The 20,237-nt window shown below is 38.9% G+C and overlaps 1 protein-coding gene across 1 annotated transcript; it reads left to right on the forward strand.

Annotated features, from left to right (window-relative positions):
* The first annotated feature begins 437 nt into the window (after positions 1-437).
* On the forward strand, positions 438-19,387 carry marchf11 (membrane-associated ring finger (C3HC4) 11). The gene is made up of 4 exons (XM_042497357.2): positions 438-1,437; positions 9,663-9,818; positions 14,316-14,508; positions 16,110-19,387. The coding sequence occupies exons 1-4, from the start codon at positions 1,084-1,086 to the stop codon at positions 16,430-16,432; spliced, it is 1,026 nt and encodes a 341-aa protein (XP_042353291.1). The 5' UTR covers positions 438-1,083; the 3' UTR covers positions 16,433-19,387.
* Positions 19,388-20,237: the final 850 nt, after the last annotated feature.

The raw sequence follows: 20,237 nt of genomic DNA on the forward strand, positions 1-20,237 counted from the left end.
ATCCTAGAAAAGTCCTGAAGTCCGTGAGGACATGAGTGTCCTTGGTCTAAACCCTGTGACCTAAACCAAATTAAAGAAACTACTGACAGAAGCCACCAATAAGAGCTCATACAGATTTCGTATTTCATGAAATGCATTAAAGTAAATTTTACTGAACATGTTATAGACACAGACCCCTAAATTCTCCATCAACCAGCTTCAGATCACCACAGACGGCTAATAGCTTCATCATTTATTGGCTGACGTGCCTCGTTAAAATTCAGAGAGGTTTAAGCCACCACCCTGGATAATGATGGCATTTGTAGCCCAGCAGGTGACCCCTTTAACACAGGGAGGGTGCTGCGGGACTCCACATCTCACCACATCAAGTATTCTCTGTGGCGGACTGACCGGGCTGCTGCGAGCATGATGCAGCTCATCTCTCTCCTGCTGCCGGCTGAGCACAAGTAGTGCGTGCACGGGTCTGGAAAGTTATGTCCTCCATCATATTAATGGGATAATAATGTGATTGATTGCTCATCTCCCAGGGGAAACGGTCTTTTCTGCTTCCTGGGAGTGCAAGACTCATCAGAGAAGCTGACGATTGTTGCTCAAGAGCCCCTCAGCAGGGGGAAGCAACCCGGGCTGTCCCGTTTGGAGGACGGTCCTCGTTAACCCACCGCTGCCGTGCAGCTGTCAGCGTCCTCGGCGGGGACTAAAGACGCGGAGGAGGGGGAGGAAAGGAAGAGGAAGAGGGGGAATCCGGCGCTTCAGGACGGCTGAGTCCCGCTGCGATGCATGGAGGCTGTTTGGAGACGCTCCCCGGGTCTCCGGAGCGCATGAGGCGGTTCCAGCCGAGCGACGGGCCGCACAACCGAGGAGATCCGGCCGCTGATCCGCAGCTCCGCCTGGCTGCTACACCATAGGTCGGGCTACAGGAGCACGGCTCGGTTCGGTCTCCACGGAGCGGAGGCACATCCGCCGCCAGCGCCGTGATCTGGGAGCCTGAAGGCTGCATCACATCGCTGCGTCGCAGAGGCGGTGGATACTGCGTGAGCCGTCGGGTGGCATCTATGCAATTTTATTTGGACTTTTCATGTGATTATGAGCACAGAGGAGGGAGAGGCGGGTCCAGCTTGTGGGGAGGCGAGGGGAGGCACCACCATCACCCACAGCCACACCTGGGATGAAGGCGAACCGCACGGCTCCCAAGGACGTCGGCACCCCGAAGATGAGGACGAGGCTGAGCAGGGAGAGGAGGAGGAGGACGGAGAGGGCTGCCGGGAGGCCCGGAGCTGCAGGGATGCATGTGAGGGGAACAGCGGGGGGAATTTTTCCAGTGAGGATGGGGCGGTGGGGGGCAGATCGTGCAAGGAGCAGACGATGCATTCAAACTGCAGCAGCGAGACCTGCATCCCCACTCCCAGCTGCCGGATCTGCTTCCAGGGCGCAGAGCAGGTAAATACACCACTGACATGAAGGTGAAAACCCTGACAGACCAGTGAGGCCAACATGTTCCGATCAGATCTGCTCTCAGCAGTGTTATCGGATTTAAAGTGCTGGTTTTGTGAATGGTGGGAGTCGATTTAAACTGAATGAAAGTGAGGGCACAGTCCTCACAGAGCTGGACTTTGATTGGCCGACAGCAGAAACTCATCTGCTTTCACAACGGTTTACATGATAGGGGCTGGCCTGATTGGACGGATTTCAGAAGACAGCCAACCAGAACTAAAACAACTGTGACGACTAAATATATGGCAACTCAAACAAAACGAAACTTAAGAGTAAAACCAAACTTAAGAGTGTAGAACCATCTGATTTTACTCTCTACTCTCCCTGCTCCTCACAAGTAAACGCTACATAATAATGTAGAACAAATATGCAAATAAAAATCCAAGAAAAAAGGGGAAAAATGGATAGCAAAGTACAAAAACAATCAACATAATGAAACAATATATAAACAACAATCGCTAATGGCAATAACAGTGACAAAAATATACCTATACAATATCTAAATAGTCATTAAAACATTTGATACAGCTCAAAAATAATATTAAATACTAAATTCATTTGACAGAGCACCTTCCACAGAAGTGAAATTCACAATTATGCTTCACAGAATGTAATAAAATAGTAAAACATACAACCAATAAAAACAAATACAATACAACAATAAAAATAACACAAGCAAGAAAAAAATAGTAAAAGAGAAGACAATAAAGTTGGAGTAAAATACACTTTACCAAAGAGCCCAAAACAAAATGCATCAAGGACAAATTAGGGTGGGGCAACGGCCAAATAAATGTGCTACAAAAACTGCATATACAGCGATTTAGAAACTAAAATGAACAAGAGTGTTTCTCATGAATGATCATGTACTCAGATTTTATGTAGCAAAACATGTCCTTGAACTGCTGCAGTGACTTCAGCACCATGGACAGCGCACAGCAGCATCAGCAGTTCCAAAAGGGAGCTCAGGGGTCCCTGAGGGGCCCTCAGAGGGCCCTCGGCATAATAAGATATACCTGTATCTTCATTTGATTATCTCAAATTAATGAGAAACTCTCAAAATAGCAACTTATGTCAAAAAAATGACTTAGTTTCTCAAAATGATGTGACACTTTATGAAAACAATGACTTCCTTATGTCAAAATTCTGAGAATCTTTCTCAAAGATAACAACTTATCCTAAATAATGACATAGTTTCTCAAAAGTATGTGCAATCTTGTTAAAATAATTGTTTCCCTATCTCAAAATAATGAAAACTTTGATAAACCAATTTGTTTTTTCACATAATGATCATGTGGTCAGATATGTGGTAAAATGTGTCCTTTAAACTGCTGCAGTGACTTCAGCACCATGGACAGCGCAGAGCTACAGCACATCAGCAGTTCCAAAAGTAGACATGGAGGAACTTCAAGGGTCCTTGAGGGGCCCTCAGAGGGCCCTCAACACAACAAAGTATTATCCTCATTGTAATGTCTCAAACTAATGAGATCCCTCCTCAAAATAATGTTTTCTTTACCTTTAAATAATGAGTTGGTATGTCAAAATAAAGAGAAGTTTTTAAAAAAAAAAAAAATCACCTCCTCATCTCAAAATAATGAGTTTCTTTTCAAAATAAAAACTTATCTTAGTGTCTCAAAATAATGAAAACTTTCACAAATTGTGACATAATATCTCAAAATTCTATAAAACCTTATTAAAAATAATGACTTTGTTATCTCGAAAATAATGATTTAGTATCTCATAATAATGAAAACTTCCATGAACTGAGTTAGTATCACACATAATGATCATGTAGTCAGGTATCATGTAGTAAAACATGTCCTCTAAACTGCTGCAGTGACTTCAGCACCATGGACAGCGCAGGGCTACATCAGCAGTTCCAAAAGTGAGCACGGAGGACCTTCAAGGGTCCTTGAGCATCATAGAGGAGTATCATTGTAGTATCTCAAAATAATGAGAATATTGCTCAAAATAAATTATCTTGATGACATTTTTTAAGCAAACTAATGAGTTAGTATCAAACAATGATCATGTAGTCAGATATTATGTATTAAAAAAGCCTGTATTTGAAACTGCTACAGTGACTTCAGCACCATGGACAGCGTGCAGTTAGGAGGCCCTCAGCATAATAAAGAAATATCACCATTTTAGTATTTCAAACTAATGAGAAACTTTCTCAAAAAATAACTTCCTTATCTCAAAAGAATGAGTTAGTATCTCAAAATAATGACTTCCTTATCAAAATAAAGATGTTGTATCTCAAGCTAACAAGAAATATTCTTAAATATGAGTTAGTATCTCAAGTAATGAAAGAGCTTCACAAAATAATGACTTCCTGATCAAAAAAATGAAATGAATTTTTTATCAAAATACTGAGTATCAAATATAATGATCATATAGTCAGATATGTATTAATCTGCGACTTCAGCACCACATAACTACGTCAGTAGTTCAAAGTGATCGCAGGGAACCTTCAGGGGTCCATGAGGGGCCCTCAGACAGCCCTCAGCATAATAAAGAAATTCAATATTATACTATATTACAGCTGAGTTACCAGTGATCGAAAGTAAACAAATACAATACCTGAATTCTACAAGAGAAATGATTGATTTAGAGAAGAATACAGTTTTTTTTCTTTTTATGTAGTAATTTTTATATGATAGCTTTAAAAAAATGTTTTTTGATTTTACACAAAAAACATATGAACATCTAACAAAATGTAATGTTTACACTACCCAACAGTATTAAAACATTTAAAATGAGTCGTCCCTTTAGCTTCTACTACATTAAAATACTGTTTACACAATAAAGCATCAGAAATAACCTCAGAAAAGGCTCAAAGCAGCTAATTTCTGAACAATACATCATCAATGCTTTGAAAAAAAAATCACAGAGTGAGTGTAGCCACACGACACTTCCTCCAGCTGTTTTTGGTTTGTTACAGTTAAGTCAGTTTTATTTAAAAAGCACATTATCACATCACAATTCGCCTCTGAGCATACATTCAGCATACATCGTCCCTCTGTCCTTGGACCTTCACAGTGGATAAGGAAATTGTTCCTCATTTTGCTTGATGGCCTCTTTGAGCTTACTAAGGATCCCTGTAAGGATCCCAAACCTCAAGTTTGGAACCCGTGATTAACAGTCTACAATAACAACTTCTACTGCAGCACAACACAAAGAGAGAATAATGAAGCTGTCCTTGAAAAAAAAAATGTTGAATTTATTTTGAAGGCAGTTTAAAATACAATCAGAGTTGCATAACAGCAGCTAAAATCACACCTCAGCACCAAGGACAGCTCACCACATGAGGTCCAGAGTCAGACATCAGCGCGAGCGATGGAGGATTTCTCTCACTCGCTTCTCACCAGCTTCATTAACTAGATTTGCATTTTAAATGTTCACAGTAACTTACAGTACAGACAAAAGGCTGGATCACAAAGACAGTTTGAGTGTAACATACGTCGAACTAACAGAAGACGTCAAAGTTCATGAATTGGTTCACAAAACTGCTTCAATTTCTCTTTTTTTTAGGCTGTTTAAAGGCCAGAAAGAAGGCTGAAGATTTAACTGTACAGCTACAAAGACATTTTACAAAAAAATTACTCATGAATAAACACAATCAAAACAGTTGGACAATGAACAATGAATTTTGAGTATTACTTTTCTACCTTTCAGTTAGTTATAAGCAAGTGTCATGAAATCTCTACCATGAAAACATGGATGGAAGTTCAGGTTTAGCTTGGAGGTAGATTGACTGATCACTTTTTCTTTCTTGTTATTTAAATTCTTTAATCATTTTGAAACATTCATTTTAACACTGACCTTATGGACTTTATACGAAAATAAAGACAATATAGACAGGAGGGGAAAAATCTAATCAAATGAAATGAAGGAAAAGAAACTAAACCAAAATTAAAGGAAAAAATGTCAAACCTAAGAGGCAGCCAACCCCCCCATCGCAAAAACCTTGTATTTTTTAGACCTTTTTCATAAAAGATAATTATAACAGATAAAATAATAACCATGGCCTTTTTTTTTTTTGCTGTCAATACCGACAATTTATTAAGGCAAGTCTATTCGTAGAGCAACCTCCAAACACAAAGGCAATTCAATGTTTTTTGAATGAAGTGAAAAAAAGGATTTTAAATGAACAAAAATGGGAAATAAAAGCAATGAAAAGAGAGCAACTTAAAGCAGCACTTAAGAGAACATCATTGTTATTGACTACTTACTCATCTCAAAATAAGTGTTTTTTTTTTCAAAATAATGAAAAATATATTTGAAAATAACAACTTTCCTTAAAAAAAATATGAAGTAATTCAAAATAATGAAAAACTTTATCAAATTAATGACTTATCTCAAATGATGATTTGGTATCTCAAAATATTGAGAAAGTTTCTTAAAATAATGACTTTCTCATCTTAAAATCATGATTTATTATCTCAAAATGATGGAAAAAAGTCCTCGAAAATGACAACTTACCTTAAAAAATAGAACTTTCTCATAATAATGAACCTCATAAGGACATACAGTTCAGGTCCTTCTATAGATAACTGAGATATAATCAGCACACAGTGAAACCAAACTGCATTACATCCATCACACCAGAGCTGGATGACAAACACTGAATCATAATCCATGTATAATAGATATCTTCCCCCGCTGATGCATCCGTCTAACTGTCTGCATGTCTTTATGGAGGTGGATGGACAGATGTGGACCTGCAGGGACAAATGGACACTCTGTCCATCCGTCTCTGAAATCAGACACTGTGCAGGCCTATTTGGCTCGTGACAGCGAGCCTCGATGAGGGACGATTCATCCTGACTGGAGCTTAAGGGAAAGAGAGGAGTCAGGGCAGTAAATGCCTAAGTGAATATCCTGTCTTCTGAGCGTGGGCTATAGCCTATTAGCAGAGCTAATCTAATAGCTCTGCCTCCGGGTCCAGACTGATATTTGATTTTGATACAACGCCGCAGGCTGGGCGAGCTCACCAGTTATCAGGAAGATTGCAAAACAGAAATTTGACACTCTAAATATTCATGTCTGGGCGGATAGAGTGAGAATGAGATGTTATTTGACACCAGAAAAAGGACAAATCAGCATCCGCGGATTGCTGTTTTGAATTTTGATCAAAGTTGAACTTGAAAGTTTCTTCTTAACTTTGGAAACAAAAGTCAACTAAATCTGAACTCAGATAGTTTCTTTAAACAGCAGCTGACAACTGCAGCCAACACGGATGAGGGTGCTTGAATACACTAAAGGTTCACTTACTCAACTTTTCCGTGTACTTACAATCTTTATTAATGAGCTTTCAACTGCATTCAACACTGTCTGTTGTAATAACTCTAAAAAAGTCTCAACTCAAGGTCCACTCACTTACTTTTGGGGGAATTTTAACCATGAGATGCTGTTGAAAGCGATGTAAAAAGCTAGTAAGTGGAATTTGTGTGGAGATTATAATGATTTTTTGTAAAAAGTGATCATTTTAAGTATCAACTAAAGGTCCACCTGCTTGGCTGCATACAAACTTTTGTACGCAGATGAAGACCATGTGGCACTGTTGAAAGCTAGTAAGTAGACCTTGAGTATGATTTTTAAAAAAGTATGACAATTTTCCCAACAGTATCAATTCAAGGTCCACTTACTTTCTTTTGGGGGAACTTTTGACTACATACATACTTTTTACACTGATGAAGACCATGGCATGCAAATGAAATCGAACAAATTAGTAAGTGGACCTTGAGTCAGTATTGTATAGATATGTTTTTCGCCTGTTATCATTTCCAAAACAGTATTAACTAAAGGCCCACTTACTTTCTTTTGGGGTAACTTTTGACTACATACAAACTTTATACACTGATGAAGACCATCAGATGCTGCTGAAAGTGATGTAAAAAGCTAGTAAGTGGACCTTGAATCAAGATTATTTTGTAAAAAAAACTGCTGAAAGCTAGTATGTAGAGCTTGAGTTAAGATAATTATGAATTTTCGAGAAAAAAAGTGACTATTTACATAAAAATCTCAACTTGAAGTCCACTTATGTGCTTTTATGGGACCTTTCGACCACATACAAACTTTTAATCAATGATGAAGACCATGAGATGCAGTTGAAAGCTAGTGAATAGACCTTGAGTTAAGATGATCATGATGTATTTCTGAGGTCAAGAATGAACTTTCATTCTCCTGATGGTGCTTTTATTTAGGGCAGTAAATTAAGGACATATACCTTGCAACTGCAACATTTTTTGGTTCGATGGCTGACTGGAAACTGTAAGTTACCGTCTTCCCGTCTCTCTCCATGTTAACACCAGCTAGTCGAATCCTTGTTGACCTTCATTCAGACTCCAGAATGTAAACAGCATCTAAAATACTAAAATAGGTTTTCAGGAAATGTCTGCTAGACTTCAGGAACATCTTAAAATCCTCCCTGATGTTGGTTTTATCAATCACCGCTTCAGTGGATTGTTGACCCGCTTCAGTTAATTCAAGCGAAAGCCTCCGCGGTCCTTTTAAACCCACAAGGTTAATACGACATGATGAAAAATGAGCTCTCTGACCACTGACCTTAATATACCATTAATATGCCACTCACAGCCCTACCGGCAGGTCAAAGCTACAGTAATGGCTGCTTGAGGAATGTCTCGAGGAGGATAAAAAACCAAAACCTGCCGAACAAATAGATTCGACTGTGATGATTAATATCAAGCTGCATCCTGCCGTTGATATCCGCGAGTGTTGTAGCGTTGAGAAATGATCATTGATCTGAGCGATTCTGGTAAAGCCCTCTGGTGAACAAGTCGTGTGTTTTCTTTGATGTACGACCTGCTGGGAGAAAAGGCCGAAGTGAGGCCTTAAAAAACGGCTCTTTAGATGATGGGAAAGTTGACACACGGACCTTGAAAATGGATGTAAGATAAATATCAGGTAGACGCTTCTAATATCGACCCAAAATCCGATAGTTTCTTTCTATTTTTGAGAAGATTCTGAGGCTCAATCTGTCACTGGTGCTACAGAGAGTGGTCAAGATAATAAAAACACCAGACAAGACAGGAATATTAATGACCGAGTCTTTTTCTTCTGCCTCCGTGTTACATTGTCACCTCGGTGCCGGAGAAAAGCTTCTTAACGACTGTTTAAATGATGAAACAGGCAGAAATTTGAAGCCTCTGTGCCTCTTTATCTTGGCAGAGAAACAGTTTTTAAGTGTTTTTGTGAAGTTTAACCTTTGTATAACCATTTAAACATACTTGTGCAAACTTGTGCAGACGTGTAGATCGTTCTCGCCTGTATTTTCTCCTGTCCTTTTGTTTCCTTCATTTGCAGAGCCTGAAAGCATTCTCTAATTTGCTTAACCGTCACTTATGCCTTCATGTCTTTTTTATTTTTTATTAGGGCTGTCAAATGATACAATTGCAATTAATTGCGATTAATTGCATTTTATTAACAGGTGTTTTCAGTTATTATATCTTTCATCACAAAACAGTTATGAAGTCCATATTGACAGGGTCAAGCAGTTCTTACCAGACTGTCTGAAATGACAGCCAAATCTGGCCCCAAATAGGGTGCTGTGTGGTCCCCCAACCTTTTTCGAATTCAAGTGATTCACACTGGGAATTATGTTTGTGCTTTTAGTGTCCGTACGGTGCCAGAGTGCATAAACCTGCATCAAAATGAGCTTGTTATTAAGGAAAAATGTCAGTGAAGATCCCCCACAGAGGTCGTAGCTGTGCCCTAAAATCCTTGAAATGTCCTAAAATTCAAGAGATGTCCCAAAATCCAATAAACGTCCTTAAATCCAAGAAATAGCCTGAAATCCAAGAAAACTTACCAAAATCTGAGGAAGGTCCTAAAATCTGAAAAACTCACTAAAATCCTAGAAACAACCTTAAATTCGAAGAAATGTTTTAAAATCTGAGAAAGGTCCGAAAATCTGAAAAACATACAAAAATCCTAGAAATTCCTAAAATTCTACAAAACATCTGATAATATTAGACATTTTCTAAAAGCCTAAAAACTTTCTACAATTCTAGAAATGTCCTAAAATCCTTCCAGCATGTGCAGGGCTGCTGCTGGCGTCCTGTCTCACTCCCTCATTTAAGTATGTTGTTGTTGTTGTTGTTTATTCGTCTCTGTTCATATTTGACCTTTGGCCTCTCTGCCGTCTCCAGGGTGACCTGTTGAACCCGTGCCGCTGTGACGGCTCGGTGCGTTACACCCACCAGCACTGCCTGCTGAAGTGGATCAGTGAGCGCGGCTGCTGGACCTGCGAGCTCTGCTGCTACCGCTTCCACGTCATCGCCATCAACATGAAGACACCTTGGCAGGTGAGACAGCGGAGACGGGCTGCTGCGACCTGAACACTGAGGCTGATTTCATGGATGAGTTCATCTCTGTTCAAAGTCAGCTCAGTTAGAGGCTCGGCTGGATAGTAGTGAGAAAAACTGAGATGAGACTCAAAAACACACCTTTTATCAGTAAAATATTGGCAACATTATAAATGTTTTTATGGTATTTATCATTGCAAAATTATTTAATGAAAGATGTAACTAAAAAGCAAACAGTTGTTAACGGGTTCGACAACAGAGTCGAGCTGCTTGGACAGTCCAGGACCAGCCCCCCCCATCACAAAAATGATTTCATACAGGTTTTATTTAATTGCAGATGATTTGATAGTACGGTATTATTTCAGTCGATACCTTAACCCTTTGAAACCTGGGCAAATAGACTTGGTTTCTGTGCATTAGCAAGAAATTTGCGAAATTTTCAAGAACATTGCCTGAAAATAAGGGGAAAAAAATAAGGGAAGTGACCTGAAAAAAAACTCTAAAAATTATAGTAATTGTCTAAAATAGTTTAAAATATTGAATTCTGATTATAGTTTGGTTTTTAGATGTTTTTAAATTAAAAAAAAAAATACATTTCTAAATGATCGATTGCTTGCTCATTGCCTTTCCCCCAGTTTTTTGAAAAAAGTCGCACAGAATCTGCTCAGATTTCAGAGGTTTAAATACTTGTGAAATGCGTCTGAATGCAGCAGTGATGGCAATTCAGGTGTCAAAGGGTTAAAGGTGAAGAGTACTGTTATCCCTCGTCCCCTCGTTATCACCTCTGTCAGCACTTTTACAGTTGTTTAAATCACATTTAAAAAGGTTGAAATTTGCACTTTTGGCAGATTTGTCCGCTTATTCTACATTTTATGAGCTATGAGTCGAAGAAAAAGCTGCTATTATAAAGATGTTTATTTCGGGGTTCAAACAAAGAAAATGTAACATAATTATAGAGTAAGTGCATTTCTATATTTGGCTTTTGTAACTGAGTTTCAGTGAAGCATTTTGCAGGAACGACAGAAGCAGGTGGGTTTATTTGTTGTCAGCTCGCCAGTGAAACTGCTTTTACTGCTGCAGCTCTGTGTTCTTCCACCAGAGAAGCTGTGAATATTTCTGAGCATAAATCCAACCGGCGGGTCGATACATCAGCGATTGTAAAAACAATCTCTTGTTAATGCCTCCATAATAATTTAGAGAGCACGCTCGGAGGGGGAAAACTGTAACCTCAGATGTTTATGGCTGCAAAAAGCCGTAAAAAAAGCCAGAGAGAATAACAGCTGCAGTTTAATGTCACATCGCCTCCACAGCATTTAAACTATGAATGTGAGTTTTTCAGGAGGGGGAGCGCCCACGTTTTCCTCTGATATCATATTTTTTCATATACAAAGTGTGCCTTCCAACAACATTTGACTTCTCATAACTCAGTCAGAACAGCATAATTTGGATGAAAGCAACAGTGCACTTTAAAGCTAACAAATGTTTTTTTTGAACACAAATGACAGAGGAACTCGAGGAGGAATGACCCAAAAAATTCAAAAAAATTAGTTATAAAAAAAAAATTACTTGAAAATTAGCACAAAAAAGGAAAGTAAAAAAAATACAAAAAAGGAAATGACCTCAAAAAACTTCTTCAAATGAAGATAATTCCATAAACTAAATACATACATGTGTAATTCTGATAATTATAAATGTAGTTTTCTTGACATTATTCCATTGCATTTAAAAAATTTTTTTAATTGCAAAATACTTTTGCAGTAATGCATTATTGCAGAAAGAAAAGACACGTTTTTGTTCCAGCGTCTCAGCTCTCTTCTCCATGCACCTCGCAATGAAAGTTGTGCAAGAATCCAAACTAAACATCATCTAAATCAACCAAACGTTTTGACTTTTGAGAGAAATAATGATGTAAAAAAAAAAGGAAAAACAGCAGGAAACATAAAATTATTCGACCCAAAGCTGAAGCTGAAACTAAATTCACTCGAGGCATTTCATAAAGAGGAGATTCAACAAATAACTTTCAGTAACTGCAAAGAACTTTCTCTTTCGAAACTACAGATAATTTTTATTATTGATTATATTATATATTTTTTATTATATCATATATTTATGATTATTTTTTATTAAATTTATTTAATTCGTTAATTTATATCATCTTTTATTGGTACTGGAAATCGAGCCGTCATCTTGCTGGGAGATCGTGGCGGTGACAGAGAGTTGCAGAGTGAATCTACATTTCCTTCATAATTAAAAAACGTGTATTGCTGCTTTAATTTAGCACCTTCATACGTGTGAGTGTCCTCATCTGAAACTACATCTTCATTTCTGGCACTACCTGTAGCATTCAGTGTTTTTTAAGATTCAGCCACATTATGGACTTAATATCAGGAAAATAGCTGTTACATATAAAGTCTTTCACTTATGTAATGAACACACATAAACCAAGACGTTTTATCTCCATTTATTTTATTTTATTTACTTTCATATCTGTTTTCTTGTTTGTTTATTTCATTTTTTTTCTCTTCTTATTTCAGTTATCTGTGTAAACCTGGGAGGGTGTGGGTGGGAATATTTGTTAATTAATATCAAGTATATATATGTATTTTAAAGTTAAATGGTTATATTTTGAAAATATAAATATAAATTGAAAAAAAAAGGAAAAAATCAGGACCTTTCTGTCTTTGCTTCTAAGATTTTCAGTCATCCCCGTGTGTGTGGGGGTGCAACGCAAAATTTTACTCTTTCGAATCTTCTGCTCGGCTAAATTGAAAAAGCAACATCTAAGATAATGCGGTGAAGATTTTGGATGCTCGGGGCGAACGCAGCGTCGGCTGTGAAGCTGCCGGATCACTGAGTTTGTGTTGTCTTCAGGTCTCTGCTGTCAGCGCGGAGCGTCAGGAATCCTTCAGTCCTCGTCTCCTCAAAAGCTGAACAGGCAGCGACTCCTGAGGCTTAAAATATCTGCATCCTGGATGGTTTCTTTCACTGGAGAACATTCAGGCCTTTTCGGATCTGTTTGCTGCAGATGGGACTTGAGTCACTGGCAGACTGAACAAACACAGCTGAGGCTCAGCAGAGCTCTGCTTCCTGTCCACTCAGTCTGCCGAAAGTCTTTTCCTCTGCACCGAGCACAATCACAATCAGCATCGACTTCTTTCTGTTTTTGCTCCTCTGATCTCCTTTTTCTTATTTTCTCTTGTTAGTGATTCAGCTCTGACACACAGATTTGTTCTCTCCGCGACTCTTCGTCCTCCTGGTTTTGTGCTCCCGCATTGCGGCGTAACGATGTGGTTTTCCAGCCAGGTCGTAGTCCTGCCTGTCAGTCTGGCAGTAGGTGAGAAATGGGACTACAATGACATTATTACTGAAGAAAAGGTCAAGAAACGAGCAGCCAGACAATCAAGCAGCTTAGAAACAAACTCCCGTGTGTTGGTTAACCCTTTGAAACCTGAGCAACATCATGTAAAGAAGCCACAGAGCAACTTCATGAGAAAATCTCCAAAGCAAAGATGTATGAAAAGTTTGGCCTACAAAAAACAAAAAAGTCCACAAATTTGATGACAAAAGAAAGACACTCGTGTCAAGTTCTGTATGTGGTGCATTCACGGACCTGCCAAAATGTCTAAATTTAGAGAGGGGACACAGAATGGTAAAAAACGGACACACACACAATGAGAAAGAGGAAGTTTGCCGTGTGTACATACATATATGCATGATGGTATAGATGGATTACAGAAATACGTTTATCATGGCTCTATGAATTATTCAAAGGTAAAGGAAGTGACATTAACATTTATATGATTCTGATTTTACATTATTCATTTTTTAATTATATTTGTGAGGTCTGTATGACCTCATGTATATTTCATTATTGTAATTACTATTAATAATATTAGAAGTTGTATTACCTTTTTTTCAGGCGACTTTAATTTAAGCTTTAGATAGTTGTGAAAAACTCATCTAGAACCCACCTAGGAGGTTCTGTCAAGAACCCATTTATAATTCAAGGATTTCATCCAAAAACTACCTGTGGGATCCCACCAGGAACCCTTTTGTGTTTCAGCGGTTTAATGTCGAACCCACCGAGGTGGTATTAGGTCGAGAAACCTTTTATGTTCCAATGTTTTAATCTAAAACCCACCCAGGAGCTTCTATAGAGACATACTGCGAAGGGTTTCATCTAGGACCCACTCAGGGATTTCCACTGAGAACCCATTAATATTCCAAGAGTGGCTCTAAAAATGGTAATGACTACATTACCCATAGATCTCTGTCCCACTAACCATGGTTTTAGTTTCTCAAAAGAACTACTCTTACAGAGTACCCTTGAAGAACCCTTTCTTCAAAAAAGGTTTCTCTGAAGGAAATGGTTTTGGGTAGAACCTCAAGCCCCGGGGAGTGGAGCCTTTATTTCCAAGAGTGCGTCGAGGTGGCAGATCGGGGCATGTTTGGTTCTCTGAAACAGTCGTCTGGGTTCTCTCCTCTCTCTGTGTGCAGTGGCAGTCCATCACCATCACCCTGGTGGAGAAGGTGCAGATCATCGCCGTGTTCCTGGGTTCTCTCTTCCTGGTGGCCAGCATCTCTTGGCTGCTGTGGTCGGCTCTCAGCCCGCAGGCCGTCTGGCAGCGCCGTGACGTCCTCTTCCAGATCTGCTACGGCATGTACGGCTTCATGGACCTGGTCTGCGTAGGTGAGCCCGAGGTCATGAACGTCAAACTTAAATGCAGGACAAAATTGAGATCTAGCAGAATTTAGTCCAGGTTTTTTAGACTGCTCAAACCGTCTGTGAAACCTTGATTCTATTTGTGCATCAGAAAAAAAAGATGATTTCATGTTTTCTTTTTGTTTAGGTTACATAAGACAAAAATCTATAGCACAGATGGAGCAGAGCATCGGTTCGGGCAGAGCTCTAAAATCACAGCTTGCGTTCGTTTATTGGCATCAGCTGCTTCATGAGTTCGTCATTCACAGGCTGCTTGAATACCTGCCGAATATACGTCCACTCATACTTATACACAACAGCCATTATAACCTGACAGTAAACAGAACTTTATGATGTTGCCATGGATTTAGTGATTAAAGGGACGTCCACACCAAGAACGATAACTGTAAAAGACATTTGGTGGAGTCCACACTACAATTATAACGGCAGCGAAAGTGGCAAACAATATCGTTTGGATCAATCCTAAAGCGATTTCATGACTTATAGAAATACACATAGAAATAGCAGCCAATCAGCATCTGAATATTCAGACGTCACATCCAACATAGATCCTCCCATCTGATTTGGACCTCAAAATGTCTGTTTTTGTATTGAAAAAGATGTATGAAGCTGTGGACTGTTTTCATTCCTGTGAATTTAGTCATCAATAATTAGTTCGTCTGACTACAGCTGATTCCAGCCAGTAGATGGTGCTGTTGACTGCTACTGCTGATGTAGCTCTCTGAAACCTGAGCAAAACATGCGGAGAAGGCAATAAGCAACATATGGACCCAGAATAGCAAGAAATAAGTAAAAACAAATTGCCTGAAAATGAGCACAAAAACAAGTACAGATAAGAAAAGAAAAAGTACAGAAAATTTTCTGATAATTATACCTCCTTTTAAACTCAAAAGCATGCCGGGGGAGAAGGCGATGAGATGTAGATATAATCAGCTCATCCTAAGAAAACAAAAACAGAAAGATTCTTTATCTCTTTCACTGAAAAAAACCTTTAAAAAGTGATGAAAGTCAGGCAATTGTTGGTGTTACAAGGAGTTTATTTTTATGACAAATGACAAAAAAAGTACATTTCTGTTTTTCTATTTGAGTCCGGAAAAACATGTTAAATTAAACTTCCTCCTTGAGAGTAAAATACTTTTAGTTTAAAGATCTGAGTGTCAAAATAGATTTCTTTAAATCCCAGTTTAGGTGACACTGGTATGTTTTAAGATTTCTCCAACTGTGGTTTTGACAAGTTGTGAAATTAATGGGGTTTTATTTTAACAATCAGCACAAATGTTTCTGGAAAAGGGTTTGAAGGACGTTCTGGCTCTTTTATGGCTTTTAGTGCTGTAGAAGCAGCAGATACATTTTCCCCATTTGAACATTTGAACCAGAAGCCGAGTTCAGCCCTGAAAGTTTGGTCTGAGTATTTGGAAATTAAAGAAACTGTAAACTGAGGCAAAAGAAGATGAAGAAAAAAGATTTATTACAGTACTTGATTGAGAATATTTCCTGAAGCTCGTCAGTAACCTGAACGTGACCGAATCAGAGGATCAACGCTTCCTTTGATGTTTTTATTGTAACAGGCTTGATCGTCCACGAGGGGGCAGCAGTGTACAACGTCTTCATGCGCTGGCGGGCCGTTAACCTCCACTGGGACGTTCAGAGCTACGATAAAGCAAAGGACATGGAGGAGACGAGCACCGGCCATTCCTCGCTGTCCCCCAGGACGCTTTGGTTGCCTCTGGCCACCTTTGGGCCCAACGGCCCCTTACACGCCACCCAGCTGGGGCCACAGCCATGGACCTGCCTCTGTTTGGCCCCCTTCTGCCCCGGCCTGGTGCCCCGAAACAACCTCAGCCAGGACAGTGACTCAGGAGAGGTCGTCATTCGTGTAACATCGGTGTAACGCCAGGCGGTATTTATGCAGGAACAAAGCATCTGATGGTTTTCACTTGGTGGTAAAAATCTGGACTTCACTGGGCGGTTTGTAATATTACACAGTCTGTTGGGCTTTTTTTCAGATTTTCTGGGGCCGGTCCTCGAAACAATCTTAACACTCACACGTTGTGTTGTTGCCTTTATGATTTAGGTTTTTATTTCTGCATAGATGCACACTCACCTCTACCCCTTTCTTTTTCTTGACCACTGTGCAGCATTCATGTCATGTGGGATAGAAGCTAGTGATGAAGGGGATGATCAGATTTACAGTTTGCGACCATTCTGCATTGTTTCACTCCAAGCCAAATATGTGGAAGCGCTCCTAAAAATTGAGATTCCCTTTCATAATTATGACTGGGAAGTTACCAAGAAAAAGTTGGTAATTACAGAAATTTTTACATGACATGAATGCAGCATAAAGGCAGATGTGTGCTGAAAAAAACCAACTTAAAAATGTCTTCAGGTATTCTGGGAAAAATTTTATTTCTATAATTTCAGAGAAAGAAACTGATACATTGCAAAGGTTATGATATTGTTACCTTAGTTCTATAAGCACAGCGCCACCCTCTACTGGACGAGTATTTGCTAGGATTGCGAAGGAACGGCCCACCTCACTCTTCTTCTGATGGCCAATCCAGCCAATGACGGTAACGAGGACGAGCCAATCACAGGAAGAGTATGGCAGAGTTAGGCGGGTCATTCCTTCGCCATTCTTGGATTTGAAAGTTTGCCGTAGACTCTTTCCTCTTAGTGCTCTAAACCAAATACCTTCATATTATCTTCAGGTGTTCTGGTTAATCGTTTTACAGTATCGCAGTTTCATATAATTTCAGAGAAAGAAACTGATTCGTAACGAAGGTTAAAATATTGTGACCCTAGTTCTATTAGTGCAGGCTGAACCCTCTGCTTGGACTTTTTGGGTAATACTCCTCTGATCATGAGCATGCTTTTGCACGCTGAAACATCCTAAACCCTCTTCGGTGAGCAGCGTAGGAGCGTCAGGGTCCCAAGGTCGATGGCTCGCCTGTGCCAATGGAACTGGGGTTACAATATCGTAACCTTTGTTCAATCGCACAGAGGCGATGAATGAAGCTCTGTCACGACATAATATCGAGCGAGCCGCACTAATCCTGACTGCACATTTTCAGGTAGGCGTGTCCTGATTGGCCGGCTATGTTTATGCTCTTTAGTCTGCAAATGTGTGCACATGATGACAGGAATATTACCCAACAAGACTAAAACTCAAAAGACATTAACAGCAGAAAACAACAGCTGGATGGCTTTAAAATGGAGGGAAAGCATCTGTTGCAGGATTCTTACAAGCAGTGCAAAAAAAACATTTATCAATCTGATCTGCACTTTGTGCTCAGATTCAATGCAAAGTGAATTACAGAAGTGGTACTATTGCACATAAACTCAATGCACATTTGCTCCAGGCAGCACAAATGAAATTGAGTCAAAGACTTGTCCACTTGAGTTGGAAACATTTGGTGATTTTAAATAGGTCTGGTGCTCTTTCACAGCTGCCTCAGCCAGTTTGATGAGCAATTGCCCAAATAAATGTCTGTGAGGGGAGGGGGGTGGACAGAAGAAACACGTGGATCTCATTGCTTTCTAACAATACAGCCATAAAAATAGTGACAGAAAAATGGCCATAAAATGGTGTTAACTAAGACTGATGCAACTTCACAGGTTGTTGAGAGTTAAATAACTTTCCTGGCAACTTCTACTGCAGCTTCTGTGTCCACTGAAAATGATCCTGGTCGATCCTGGTCAGGGGAAAACCCTCCAAAACAGAAATAAGCTAAGATGAACATGATGCTGGGCTAGGTTCTTATGAGCTTTCCGACTGTCTGTTTTAGCGTTTCTTTGTTGACCCTCAGTGGGGTTGTGCTGTGACTGGAGCGTCACACATGTTCAATCTGCGGCTAACACCACATGCTTAAAGTTAGCATTTAAACATGCTTATGGTCTATGTTATCTAAACAATCTTAAAATGATGATTTTTGAAAAAAACGTTAAGCATGTTAGCTGCTAACGCTGGGTTATTCAAAATTTAGAATTATTCTCAAAGAGTTTGTATAGCTTCGTAAGGAAGCCAGCGTGATGAAAGAAATCGTTATAATGAGAAACTTTCTCCAAATGATCTCTTAGTATCTCAAAAAATGAGTCTGTATTTCAAAATAATGAGACTTTTTCAAAGATAATGAGTTTGAATCTCAAAAAATGACTTATCTTGAAATAATGACTTATCTCAAAATAATGACTTACTTACTAACATCTAAAAAATAAGCCCTTAACTCAACTAAAAAATAATGACTTGACTAAAAAATGACTTACTTATTGCAAAACGAGTTACCTATCTCAAAATAATGACTTACTTTTATCAGTTCCAAGTAATGAGTTACTCATATAAACTCAAAATCATAAGACTTTTTGAAGTCAATGAGTCTGAATTTTGAAAACAATGACTTATCTCAACGTAATGACCTAACTTGTCTTAAAAATAATGACGCTTATTCTATCTGATAATAGTGACTTTCTTATCTCAACTCAAAAATAATGACTCAATATAACTCAAAATAGTTTAATTTATATAATTCAGAAGAACTAACTTGTCTCGACTCACAATAAAAAATCACTTACTTAACTCAAATATTTACTTTCTTACCTCAACTCAAAATTATGACTTTAAATAATTACTTATTCTATCTTAATTTACCTATCTCAACTCAAAATAATGATTTACCTATCCAAAATCAAAAATACCTACATATCTTAAGTCAAAATAGTTACTTATTTATTGCATCTCAAAATAATGATTTACTTATCTCAACTCAAAATAATAACTTATCTCAACTGAAAAAATGACTTACTTAACTCGAATTACTGACTTTCTTACCTCAACTCAAAATAATCACTTAACTCAAAATAGTAACTTACTCATCACAACTCAAAATAAGGACTTACTTTACTGTATCTTAAAACAATAAGAAACGTTCTCAGAAAGACTACGTATGTCAAAAGAAAAGATAATTTCTACTACACTATTATTATTATCATTTTCTTTCATTATTTTTTTTATCACACTGGCAGAAATGGGCTTTCAAAGCTTTGAGTTGAAACTGGATCTGTCCCAAACTGAGGAGAGCTTTGTTTCTTTATCACTGTGTTTCCTTTGGGATAAACTCGCTTTATGTTTTATACAAATACCATTCAGAGGACCAGATCTTTCCCAGCAAGCACCTGGAGGACGGGGGGAGACAGGACTCAGTGATTTAGACAGACTGCAAATGAGCACAAAACAAACTGATGTCAGAAAGAAATGGTTTTAGTTTCACTCAACAGTGCAGCCGGCAGATTTGGATGTTTTTGAACGTCATTTGAACTTGATCCTCAGATGATTTGTACCGGTGTAAATACGTGTTTAAAAAATTGTGATTTTTGATCTGTCTGTATGCCATTCTGTTGAGCTTCCAGGAGCCCTGTGGTGTTCGGGTTGTGGGGTTTTGGGGTTGTCAGATGGGTTCGGGGTTCGGGGTTCTGTTCTCGACCCGAGGTCATTCGGGTCCTTTGATTTTTTTGGTGCCTTAGGAGGCTGGATGACAACGTCTCAATGCGCAGCACAGAAATGACTTGAATGTGACTTTTGCTGTTGGCTGTATTTCTATTTCTTTGAATGTAACATGGATGTAATGTATAAAGAATATTTATATATACAGAGAGCTGTGTTATTTGTAATTGGTGCTGTACGACATCATCATCCTTTAGTT

Source organism: Plectropomus leopardus, chromosome 12, assembly GCF_026936395.1.
Source record: "Plectropomus leopardus strain MGB_pleo_1.0 chromosome 12, ASM2693639v1, whole genome shotgun sequence".
NCBI lineage: Eukaryota > Metazoa > Chordata > Actinopteri > Perciformes > Serranidae > Plectropomus > Plectropomus leopardus.

Excerpts from the sequence above, each read along its gene's own strand:
- marchf11 (XM_042497357.2), top strand. The coding sequence starts at position 1,084 with ATGAGCACAGAGGAGGGAGAGGCGGGTCCAGCTTGTGGGGAGGCGAGG. Across the intron at positions 9,819-14,315 it reads ACATGAAGACACCTTGGCAG|TGGCAGTCCATCACCATCAC; the intron begins GTGAGACAGCGG and ends CTCTGTGTGCAG. Across the intron at positions 14,509-16,109 it reads CATGGACCTGGTCTGCGTAG|GCTTGATCGTCCACGAGGGG; the intron begins GTGAGCCCGAGG and ends TTATTGTAACAG.